Source organism: Limulus polyphemus, unplaced genomic scaffold (genome assembly GCF_000517525.1).
Source record: "Limulus polyphemus unplaced genomic scaffold, Limulus_polyphemus-2.1.2 Scaffold10316, whole genome shotgun sequence".
In the NCBI taxonomy this organism is placed as follows: Eukaryota; Metazoa; Arthropoda; class Merostomata; order Xiphosura; family Limulidae; genus Limulus; species Limulus polyphemus.
In genome coordinates, this window is record NW_013675926.1 from 1 (window position 1) to 12,752 (window position 12,752).

The 12,752-nt window shown below is 31.3% G+C and overlaps 1 protein-coding gene and 1 long non-coding RNA gene across 2 annotated transcripts; one reads left to right on the plus strand and one right to left on the minus strand.

The window, feature by feature from the left end:
- The first annotated feature begins 2,628 nt into the window (after positions 1-2,628).
- On the plus strand, positions 2,629-9,154 carry LOC106476335 (lambda-crystallin-like). Its single transcript, XM_022380232.1, has 6 exons — positions 2,629-2,797; positions 3,130-3,364; positions 6,506-6,703; positions 7,501-7,668; positions 8,714-8,819; positions 9,057-9,154. The coding sequence occupies exons 1-6, from the start codon at positions 2,763-2,765 to the stop codon at positions 9,152-9,154; spliced, it is 840 nt and encodes a 279-aa protein (XP_022235940.1). The 5' UTR covers positions 2,629-2,762.
- Positions 9,155-9,651: 497 nt separating this feature from the next.
- On the minus strand, positions 9,652-10,300 carry LOC111083610. Its single transcript, XR_002609139.1, has 2 exons — positions 10,135-10,300; positions 9,652-9,868 (listed from the first exon to the last, which is right to left on the minus strand). It is a non-coding gene; the product is annotated as an uncharacterized LOC111083610 (long non-coding RNA).
- Between the last annotated feature and the right edge of the window lie 2,452 nt (positions 10,301-12,752).

A 12,752-nucleotide genomic window follows, 5' to 3' on the forward strand; every position in this document is an offset into this window, starting at 1 on the left:
TGACTTTCCAAATAAAATATGGTTGGCGAGGTGGCGCATGGCAACAGGCTTTGGCGTTATCACGGGTTCAAGTCATTTCAGTTGGAACGAAGTGAACAATGGAACAAATGATGCTGCTGAAGACGTGTCACTTGAAAAAGCCACTGTTGAAGAATAAACTCTACCCGGTTTTAAGAAGTAAAACAGTGAAGTCGTTAATGAAGTTACTACCACTGATGTGACTGCTACCGATAATGGGACATTTCCTGATGGAGCAGACGAATCCCACGTGAAGCAGAAGCTAATAAGAGGGAGACCAGTACGAAAGAAGAAAAGTCCTGTAAAATTAAGAGACTTTGTACATTTAATTAAGTTATTTTTAATTATCTGTTGGTTAAATGTAATTGACTATTGTTCGGGACAAACAATACTAAGGAAGGGGCAGTGTTACGACAGCGGAAGCCGCGTGACGTGGGAGCATGCGCGCTGGAGTTTCTCGAATTATCGAGGAACTCCGCGAATGTCCTAGTGTTTACTAGACGCCCTCTTTTTTAGTATATAAGCCTGGCAGAGAAGCGAGCGACAGATAGATAATTGAGTCAAGCGAACAGTAGCTATGTGAACCCTAAATTGTGTGTGTTTTGCAGTTGCATAGAGCGTTATCGAGGTTGTGAATCGCTGTGATTTATAGCGTGTATTAAACGTTCTGGAATTACTGTGTACTAAAAGGTTGTATCGAGAAAGAATAAACTGATTTAATCAAGAAAGGACTTATATCCCTGAAGTTCTTCGGAAAGAAATTCTACCGGAAATTATCAAACAAGCAGATACGTAACAGGATTTAAAACAAAGAAACACTGACTTGAGAAGGTATTTCACTATTATAAACCTAAAACGTCATTTCTTAGTTGTTATTACATTACTTCTAAGGCGTCATTACACTAACAAAATATGTTGAACCAGCTTTTAAAGCAAATGGGTTGGATGAACTAGATGTGTAGGCACTATGCAATAATAAGGGTGTATGACAGAACAGTAAAATGTGTAATAAAGACATGCTACATAGCTTGGGCCCCTGGTGTCTAAGCGATATATTTGGGGACTTATAACATTAAAATTCAAGTTCGATAATAACAGTGAACACACTGTAGATAGCCCATTCTGCAGCTTTGTGATTAACAATAAACAAACGTACTGTTTGGAATTAATTTCATTACCAAAAGCTATATGAAACGAAATTACACTTTTATATTACTGAAAAGATGAAGGTTTTGCATGTACTCTTACGTACGAGCTTTATTTCGTATTTCAAAGCAGTATTGTGAATTACGTTATCTTTCGAATAAGACCTGAAATTCAATGAATTTTAAAATAGTTTTTAAAAATTATTTTGATGATTCGTTTATAATTTTAGAATGTAATATCTTACTGTCAATATTACGGATTAACATATTTTCGGAAATTGCGTGGTCAGTGTTGTTGTGGAAAGATTTATGACGTTAGTTTTCAATAAATTCTCTTTCTGTACATACTCATTGATATGAGCTTACACTTCTTCGTTGTTGTTGTTTTTTATTATTATTTAATTATAGACTGATCACAACACGAGGCACTTCCAAATTGCAGGGCGTCGTGCACAAATACTTTGGGGGTTGGGGAACAATCAGAAAACAAAGTGATTTTGTTGTCAGTGGCGGGTTAATGATAATAATTGTACAAATAATAATAAATGGAGTGCCTTTTACTTTTCATATTATTAAGTTTTCAATGTTAGTTTTACGAACTTATTGGTTTCTCATAATAATAATAAAAATGAGCATATTCAACCAAGTATTTATATTTGAATTTGGGATTATTACAATAGTATTAAGAAAGCATTTGGTAGAGACCACGCACACTGGTAGCTTATAAGCACAACGCCACTACAAAAGTGCGTATACTTTGTATTCTTTAGTAAATCCTGCATTGTTTTAATAATATCGTTAAATTATGTTTAACAAGTGTTCTGTTGAAGCTGAAAAAACTAATTTAATGCTCTACTATAAACCACAGATAAGTTGTGATAATAGTTTATAGTGACGGTGAGCATCTCTCTCTCTCTTTTTTCAGAAAGTCGTGTGTAAGCTAGGCTTAGCACATCAGTAGAAAGTTTTAAAATTAAAATACATGTTTTTAAACATATTAATGAACGAATCTATGTTGTTGGAAGTTCCTCTAAAATTGCTCGCATTGTTTGGTTTGCACTTTGTATAACGAAGCAGATTACTAGTACAACCGAATATAACGAAAGAATATATCGACTTTCCAAATACAAAAACAAGTTTTTTTTTGTTTTTTTTAATTATCACAGAAAGCGGTTAAAGAAAGCCCTTCAAGAAGTTTCTACCCATGTCAATGTAATAAGATACACTGTAAGAAAGGATATCAGTGTTACGTTACGTGACTTAATCAAATCAAGGCCAATTATTTTTGTAGATAATTTTACTTATTGTACTATTTAAAGTATTTTTCACATGCAAATTCTCGGTTTTATATTTTACCTTTTTAAATATTGTAGTAACTATCAGAAAGAAATATAAAAAAAAAGTTCCACAAATGAGTAAAATTAATGTTTACATAATCGACTCTAGATGGCGATACTTTGAACTTCTTATAAAATGAAACTCAAGGAATTAGCACACATAGGATTCTTGGTTACTTATTCGAAAATTGAAATTAATAAAATCAATAGTTCGTGGACAATTCAGTTTACCTAAAAGTTAAATTGAAAGTTTATTAGAAAAATGGAAAAGAGCGAGAAAGTTGGCATTGTTGGAAGGTACGTGTGGCTATTATTTTATTTTTAAATGGACTATGGCAGTATTGAAAAATTAAATTAAAATGTTTAAGTAAGGAAACCTAATCACTAAGGTTACTTAATGGTTTAAGTTGAAGTTTTTATGAATATCAGACTTTGTGGCAAAGTAAAGGTGCTTGCAGTTAATGTATTGTTAATATTTTCAGTATCATACTGATACAAATGTTTCTTAACTCCAAATTATGACATAAATAGTTATAATTATATCATTATGATACCTAACTTTCATGAAAGACTTTCCAATTACGTTTGGTTCAAACGTAGTTTATTTATCTATACTTTACTTTTTTTAGCGGTCTCATTGGTCGAAGTTGGGCAATGCTGTTTGCCAGTGTTAATTACAGAGTATCTTTGTATGATATTGAAAGTCAGAGAGTGGATGAAGCTCTTCAACTGATTCAAGAAGACCTAAAGACGTTACAAACTAAAGGCTACCTCCGAGGTACTTTATCTGTTGAACAGCAGCTCAAATTAATATCTAAAAGTGACACTTTATCTGAATGTATGGAAGGTGCCAAACATGTTCAGGTAAAATCTGAGAACTGTATATCAAGTAATGGATATAGTTCTTTTACGTAATATTATATTATAGGATGTAAAATTCAGCTCTCAGATGCATATTCTGTTAATTAAGAAATTAACATAAATAACTATTATAATAAAACTATCTACATTTCCAGTAATTAGTACCATTGATATTTGAAAGGTTAGGAGTGTATCAACCACATACCTGGTCTTTCACAGTAACAATAATTTTACGGATCTTCTATTTGGAAAGAAAGTTTAGTGATTTTGTTACAGGTTGAATGAAAAAGGCATAACATGATGTAAAAATGGAGCAAAAATACTTTATTTGGGTGAATAAGATGACACCTGGAATAAAGGTCAAGTGGAATTGAATTTTTATAGTAATAAGATAATGGAAATAAAACTGTATTTTGAAATGGATTGAAACCTATTGAAGATATTAAAATGTACAAAAAAAAAACATGAGTGGGCAGCAGTTTTTCAGATACTGAAACAAGGACAAGACTTCTTTAAACACAAGAAAGGAATCTAATTGATAATGCCCAGTCTATAATTACAAATCATGTTATCTCTGTAATTTATCAATCACAAAATTGGATGGCAAGTATCCAAAGTGTGTCTATTGTAAAGCAGTCTTGCATACACTGAACAATGTTGGATACAACAAAACTATCCTACAAAACAGTAGATAGCCTCCTTGACCAAATCCTGATACAGAAAGTAATGTCTGAAGTTAAATTAGCACATGAGCTTGTTTGGATTTGTGTTTTAAATTAGACTTCAAAAATTTTGTATGATACAAAATATATACTAGAGGGAAGCAAGACATGTGGTATCTGCAAACACCATAGCTGTTAAGTCGGATCTTTTTTGTGGTTTGCTGTTGCTACTTGTACAGTAAAAATCTTGTACACATTACCAAGGAAAGGCCCAACAAATCACGTGTCAATGGATTCACTGAGAACCCTATTAAAATATGCCCATATAGTAGAATTTGTGGGCATACCCCTATGGTAAGCAAGGGGTTTTATGTTTATTTTGAGAACTCGTGAGTGAAAGCAAAGCAGAATTTTATATATCAAACCATACTATTTTTAGGCACCTCCATGTCATTTCCACCTCTAGTAACAGCATGTAGCTGCTTGATGATCTGTCAATTTATGTAGCTTATGTTGACACTATCTCGTACTGCTTACAGATATAAATTGTGTTAGTTGCTAAGCTCATATTCCAAAGATTCATTCTCCACTAATTTTTCACACAACTAGGATTAATGTGTTTTAATAATGAGATTGACTTTACCAGTAAAATAGTTCCTGTCTCAGGCTTGCTGCCTTGTACATATTTATACACATGCTAAAACTTAATATTAAATGTATAATTAATCAGATGATAGTATTCTACTTGTAATTTCAAGTCAACTCATAGTAACTCTGCATTATAATAAAAACTAGGGTGACATTATGTAATGAAATAACTCAAACTAAGCCTGTACTTGAAAATAAATCATGATAACTTGTACTTAACACACACATTTAGCAACTCTGCAGTGTACCTAAAGTCAACACATGGTACATAGTACTTCATACTCATAACTTATACGTTGGTATTTGTGTAATTAAATCCATATCTGTTCATGGTGTAAATTAGTACTATTAACAGAACTAAAAAAACATTCACAACTTGTAGGCCAATATATAGTATGTAGATTTTAATATTTTCTTTCTTTTCATTATACACATATTTTGTATCACAAACTTTTCTAGTTGACTCCTTTTGATTCATAACACTTTATACTAAGCCTAGTTTAAACTTAAAGCGGGTGAACTGAAAATTGAACCTTGCTGATGCAAATATTAGTCTATAACCTTACCTAAGAGCTTTGGGGATAGCTATGAAAGAACCGTGATTAATTTCTTTTTCCCTTTCTTCTATTTTTAAATGAAAGAGGAGCTTGCAACTGCAACTCACTGCATAACAGCAACTAAAATATTGGTACAAACAATTACCAATCTTAGCTTAGTTATAGCTAAGTAAAAAATTATGTAATCTATGCTATGCAATTTAAACCATTGTATGTTATCTATTGTATTCTAAGTATAGACTGGAATTTATTTTCAAACAGTTAATGAGAATATTGATCTGAGCTTTAAAACTATAAGAAGTTCTAATTGCTTATCTTTCCAACATCATTAATCTCAAACTATTTCCTGCTAGAAACAATTCAAGATAAAGATTGTAACATCTGTACAATCTTGAATATTGTAGTTGTTGAAGTGGAATACTGTTTGAGTTTATTGAAGGTAATAGAATTTCAAATGAAGAAAAAGTTGAGAGTTATTCTGGACCAGCTGTTCATCTAGCAATATGACCATCTGTTAGTTTGCACGGCATTATTGGTAAACAATACCTATACAATGTTTTAATATCAAATTAGCAGAAATGAAAGCTAGGTTTGGAAACAGATTGACTGCGAGTGCCTGTTACCACTAAACAGAGGAAGTGTGCTTGGTACACATCTGGGTCACTTTGAAAGGTTACTAGAAACTGAAAGACAATACTGTTAAACATTCAATAAGGAACAGGTCCTGGAATACATAATTTATTGGTATTGTCCAGAATAAACTGTTTTTATTTGATATTAGAAGTGTTGGCATCACTGTTTGCAATATATGAGACATTATAATATTTCCTATATACAATGCTCTTACAAATATAGCTACATTTCTAACTTTTAAGTTAAACTTTAAATATTTTGTGTTACTTCTTTTCTGGAATGAGGAGATCTGTTAAATTATGACTCAAAAAATATATTGTATTGGTGTTCTTGGACATTAGTCTTGCCTTTATTACATGATTTTCACCAATGAACTGTTCCGTAAGTGAGATGATGAAGTACTAATACAGTTAAAGATGGGTGCAGTGGGACAACAAAAACATCATTTATACAATAAAATTATGATCTACGTGAATGAGTAAAAAACCTTTGACATTCAAAAACAATAGAAGATGTTGTCACAGTGAAATTTCACATTTTGGTTCAAAACAAATCATGAGTTAAAATATCTTTATTTTATAACTTAAAATACAATGTTTAAAAATTTTGTTCATTTTTAAAGTATGAATATTAATTTTCTGTAGGAGTGTGTCTTTGAAAGATTGGATTTGAAACAAAAAATTTTCAAAGAATTAGATAAGTTGGCTACAGATGAAGTTGTTTTATCTAGTTCAACAAGTTGCTTCGTACCATCAAGTTTTTCAGAGGGCTTAAAACATCGCAGGCAAGTGATTGTTAGTCATCCGGTAAGTATGAAAATAATTCTGTTGTCCTATAATGAATAATACAGTAGCTTTTATATATAAACTACATACTGCTCTACATCAACGGTGCTGGAACAATTTCAACCAATGGAACATAGTAGGGAGGATTCACCTACGTTAAGAAAACAACAACACTGTAATGGACACCATGCACTGCATCGAAAAATTATGTAACAGTTAAAAGTAACATCTGAGCTACAATGAGGTAAAATCACAGTTATTCAGGATCCTAGCGCTTATTCAGTCTATACACTCCTAAGTGAACCAGGGTTGATATGACCCTGAATTATTCTTGATTACTCCTGTGAAAGATGTTTCCATGGACCCTTCAAGTGTCCAAAGTCACTTGATGAGGACAAATTTCAGTATGCATACAGGTCACTAAATTTAACCAATACCTTCTTCAAGGAATGTGTCAACCAGCTTGATATATTAGGATGGACATTATACATTAGGCTTAAGTCTGGGCCAATTGTACCAGTATGTATCACAGAAGAAAAGTTCATTATATTTGATATTTAATGTGGAGTATTAATGATATCATTTAACAGTGCTTGTTCATACTTCTACCGAGTAAGGTCCAGCTTAACAAACATCAGTTCTATAAAATTGTAAGTCAAGAGAGTTTGACACATTTGGGTGGTTAAATATTTATGATCACTATGTTAATCATGAAGGCATTTGTCAAAAATAAAAATTTGGATATTTCGGTAGATAGGGATAAATATTACACCATTCACTGTCACTTTTATTCAGTCCTTTGGAGGAGACATTTTTGTCTTTGGTCTTTACACTAAATATGGAAAACATTTAAGAGCAATTATTTATCCCAAAAATGGACTGATCCTAGGATTGTTACTCAAACCCGTTGCTTGATGGAAGAGATTGGACAAAAACCAGTGACTTTAAATAAAGAAATTAATGGATTCATCCTCAATAGAATTCAGTATGCAATAATTAATGAATGTTGGAGATTATTAGAGGTCAGTTTGTAATACAAATGCTAATAATTGATATATACGAAATTTACCTGCTCTTTAATGAAGTTAATGATAGTAAATAAATGAACATATTTCAGAAATAAATATTAGGTATTTGTTATAAAGTTTCAAAATCGGAATTTTCTTATGACTTCTGTACACTGCTTCTTTCAGGTTATGGTTTTTTCACCAAAAAACGATTACTTCTTTTGACATTGATTTATGCAAAAGACCTACCACGTCAAAAGGACTTTTATAAACATCTTTTGCCTGTTGATCAATTTTCTCAGTTTCACGTTCTTTAAAGTACTTGGTAGAGCTAAAATATTGCTAAAAAAGAGAGAGAATAGGGAAGTGTTCATGATAAACTCATGTCAAATACATCTAACATTTGGTTAAGTTACAATTACTAATTGATCTTTATATTGTACTAGCTTCTGAATTACATGGAATTTTGTAATAAAGTTAGAGACTTTTATTTACTGAAGATATTTAAAAAACAAGAGGGAATCCTCAATAGTCACAGAACCTAATTCTTTATTAGAGTAAATTAATCTATGATCCTTTTTTTTTTTTCGTTTTTATTAACTATATTTTTGTGTACCAGCAATACCAAGCATGGGGTGCGTGTATACCTGGTTCAATTTTATTACTCATCAAGATCTTTACCAGCCTACCCTCAAACTGAAATTAATCTATGAGACCGTGGGCATGGTCAAGTACATTAATTAGATCTCAAATTGGTCAAGAGATGATGGAGCTATGACCTAAAAGTTTGTACTTTAAAAACTCTGAGTCATTCTATGAATCAGTATGCTGTAGCTAAAAAAGGAACTGTATATTGCTAAGTAATAAATTATAGTAGTTTTTTTTGTTATTTGCTGGTAACACATATGACTGAAATTATCATCTGAACTGTATTAATATATTAAAAATAAACAATAAATGAGAGTATGGTAAACTTGTATTAATCCAGGTTAGCTATTTCTAGACAGAACTCTGTGAAGTAGTTCAGGTTTAAAAATACTTCTTTTACAATATACTTTAGAGTGGAGTGACATCTTTAGAAGATGTAGACACTATCATGACAGCTGGACTTGGAATGAGATATGCCTTCGTTGGACCTATAGAGACAATCCACCTTAATGCAGCTGGTAAGTAACTTGTAATCAGAACTTCAAATTTCTCAACCTAATGCAATAGATAATAACATTAAAAGTAATGTTTCATTTGGAGAAATATCTGATCAGTTTGATGCTAAGATACTAGAAATAGTTTTTATATCTTAGTTTTAAAAAATGTATTCGGTGTATCAATGATGTGCTGTATTTTTCTTTGAAAAAAAAATCTTGTTAAACTGAAGCCCACTTTAAACTGTAAATTTGGATTAGGTATAAAGGAACTTATGGAAAGGTATGGACTAAATGATAGAGACAAATGTTTCATTACAAATATACTTTATTTGAATTCTGTGGCTAAATTTCCATAGTATTAAAACAACTGTTAATTCACTAAATGTAAATAAAGCTTTTTGTAATTAGGTGAAGTATAAACACATGCTATGTGAGAAATAAAAAAATCGACTTACAACTTGTATAGTTGGTATTTGGATGTTTAACATAATTGTTAAAAGTCGCATTTATGGCTAAGTTGAGTAAAAGCTAAGAGTTCAATTTATCCAGTATTGAAAAGCTGCAAGTGCATTATGTAATACTCAATGTTCTTTAACAGTAATGCCCATCACACATTTGAAAATAGTAAGATTCATTCTTCCTTACTGTCCATATCTTTTTTAAGCATAGCCAAAGCAGCCAGTCTTTTGTCACGCCAAACTCTGCGATCTTGTAGTCTATCAACAGGAACTTTCTTACACAATTCCTCATGTATCTTATCAACAAAAGGGCCTGTGTATGTGGGAATTGGGCCAAATGATCCAGTCACTTCACGTATACCTGGCCCTTTTTATTTACAAAACAAAATTCTGTGTGAGATAGAAAAAACACACCAGGAAGCTTTATTTTATTATTTTACCTTGCAATATTATAAACTCTGACAATACATTTCTATATCAACCAAACTTTCTTTTACAAATTTTACAAACTGCTTCAACAGGGATGACAATTTCAACTTACAAATTAGATGTCTAGAAGAATTCTCTACATAGTGGGCAGGTAGACTTCTGACTGGTGTTGAACCATTTGTACTGAGAGATAGAAGAAACGTGTATTAGAAACTTTCAATTTTAGGAGAATTTGCAATAATATTTTATCTAAATGAAGTTTTAAACTCTGACATTATGTACTGAAATACTCTACTTACTGTCATACTTAAATGTATTTGTAATATGTAGCATGTAAAAACAAAATGGGAAAATTCAATACACAGCTTGGCATTAACATTGAGTAAATTATAACCATGAGGTTTAACAACAGTCAATATGTATTATCCTGTGCCAAATGAAAAACTCACCAAACAAGCTGAATGAAACTTTTTTTTACATGTACGGCAAGATAAGCGAGGTAGCTGACACGTCGAACCATGAAGAACGTAGAAACAGATCATACATTCCTCAACTCCCTCAAACCTCTTGTCCACATTCTTCTTCCACAAAGCTAATCCATCCAAAATAGTTCCATTCTTAAAGACACATAGAGCCTAGATGTATCATGTTATAATGAGAAGTGAAGATAAAGAATTTATTTTAAAATATTGAAATTAAACCTTTGCCATTAAAACAGTTTATTGACATACACTGGTAATAAAGTTATTTAATTAAATTTTGAATGTAACTCTGTATCATTGACCCACCCAAATCTATAGGTTATAATACAGAAGAAATTCTAAATCTTCAATCTGAACAAACCTTACGATCTGAGTATATGAATGTTTTGCATCAGAAAGGGCTGTTACATTATCCTTCCTGAGAGGGATTGGTTTTTGATGGCATCACATTATGTAAGAAATATCAAATGTAGTTCTGATAAATGCTTTTCCACAAAAACTGTATATCAGCTGTGGTCATCACAAGACTTTCATATTCATAATTAATTTAATATAATTTACTCAATCCTCTGTAGAAGTGATTGGGTAGGTTGCTTTTCTTTGTAATTTATTCTAACACTAATATTGAATTGCCTATTTTAAATATTCAGACCTACCTACAAATTACACACTTATACTATAGATATTGGCAAGCTAGTGTGTAAACTTAGTCTTCAAGCTTCTTACTTTACTGAATTAATAATAATTTCAAATCAACATGACATTCCCATCCAATCTCTTTCCATCTTTCAAAAAATGTCTGTAATTCTCACTGATATTTTTTATTGGATTATTTGCAACCAATAGAAAGAGCAGATCCTTCTTGTGAGATTTGTTATGAAGCTAGTTCATTTTGGCACTCAATTTCATTGTTTGCCATTGTGGTGTTCAGCTCTCTAGTGGCTATTTTTTGAACTACTTAAAGATCAGCAAGAAAAATAGTCATATTACAATTTATTTTTTCTAAACTAAAAATTTGAAAGTAGCATGAATTATTTTGTGGACAACCAATGAAGTGTAAAAAAGTAGTTTTATCAAAGTATGTTCCCAAGTTTAAACAGGCCTACTTGCTAAAGTAAGTCTTACATTTCTTGTTTTCTATGTATGTTATTTATTCTACAATTTTTAACAAACGTTACTGAAAGATAAAAACTAGAAACTTATTAGGTTGCATAACAAAAGTTAAATGAAAAAAATCACAAGACCAGCTCGTTGTTTACACTAAGCTACACCTCTGTGGTAATCACTCTAGTTAATTGACTGTTGCATTGTTAGACAGGGTCAAAAAAAGTGTAACGAAATTAAATTAAAAGAAACAAATGTCAAAAGATTAGCAAGCTGAGGTTGTGACACTTACCTAATTGTTGTTGTCTATTACAATCAACAGTTAATCTAGAACAATTGAAAGTATTCTTCATTTTATTTCACTGTTATTACTACAGTTGGTGTTGTGGTAGAGACAATAAGAGATAAACAGAAATCAAAATTTTTTTGATAAAACTATATTTTAAGAGCTTCTAGAAGTTATACAAATGAAATATGGAAACTGTAAGTTGACAAAAGTATTTCCACTCTTATTATAAAAATCAACTTCCATTCAGACTGACTTAGTAAAGGCTTTGTAAATTTACACACAAATCCTCAGTAAAATTAAGTTTTTAAAAAAAAGATTTTTTTGAACACAAGCTCCTATAATTTTTACTAAAAGTTTGCAAATTTTATGACAATATACATATTACATTCACAACAATAGCATGTAAAGTTTCCTGGTTACAAGATCAGTAAAAATGACTGGGCCCTATTTCAGAGAGTTAGTGGCATTGGAAAACAAATGAATATAGAGTACATTTGGGCACCAGGACCAACCAGAAAGAGGCTTGCAACAAGTTATACCCGAGCTGTGATACATATAGTATAATGTATTTTAACAATGTACGCTTGAAAATTGTTATAACTCTACACATTTCCATCTTTGTATCATCTATTAACAAGTTGTTTCTGCATAAGTGGGAAATTTATTTGTTTACACAATTTTAATAAAATAAATTCCAACAAAAGAATAAAAGTTTGATTTTGTTTTTAATTATTTTATCCATACATTTTTTTATTAAAAACTTGTATCACAAGAGTATTTAAAGATTTGAAATTTTGCTTTGGAGAAAATTTATGGGGATACATCACACAATTTTTCAAAAGTTGATGCCATGATGTACATTTTATTGTGACTGCACATCATGCAATGAAGTGATTGGCATTTGAAAACTAGGGCAGATGTTTACTAAGGAAACAGTAGCCATATTTCACTCACTAACAAATCTTTCACAATTTTTTGTTTGTCTGCCGGCCCCAACCCACTTTTGTAGTCTTTCTGGCAGCACTAGTTGCCTCCATCAAATTTTCCAAAATTTATCAACTGGAAAACAAAATAAGTATTCATTTTATTCCATATGAAAGATATAAATATAGGTCAAGTTGTTTGTCATTAAATAGAGCCTGAATTGTTGTAATCATGTGGTGAAATTACTTTCATATAGTGTACTGAACCT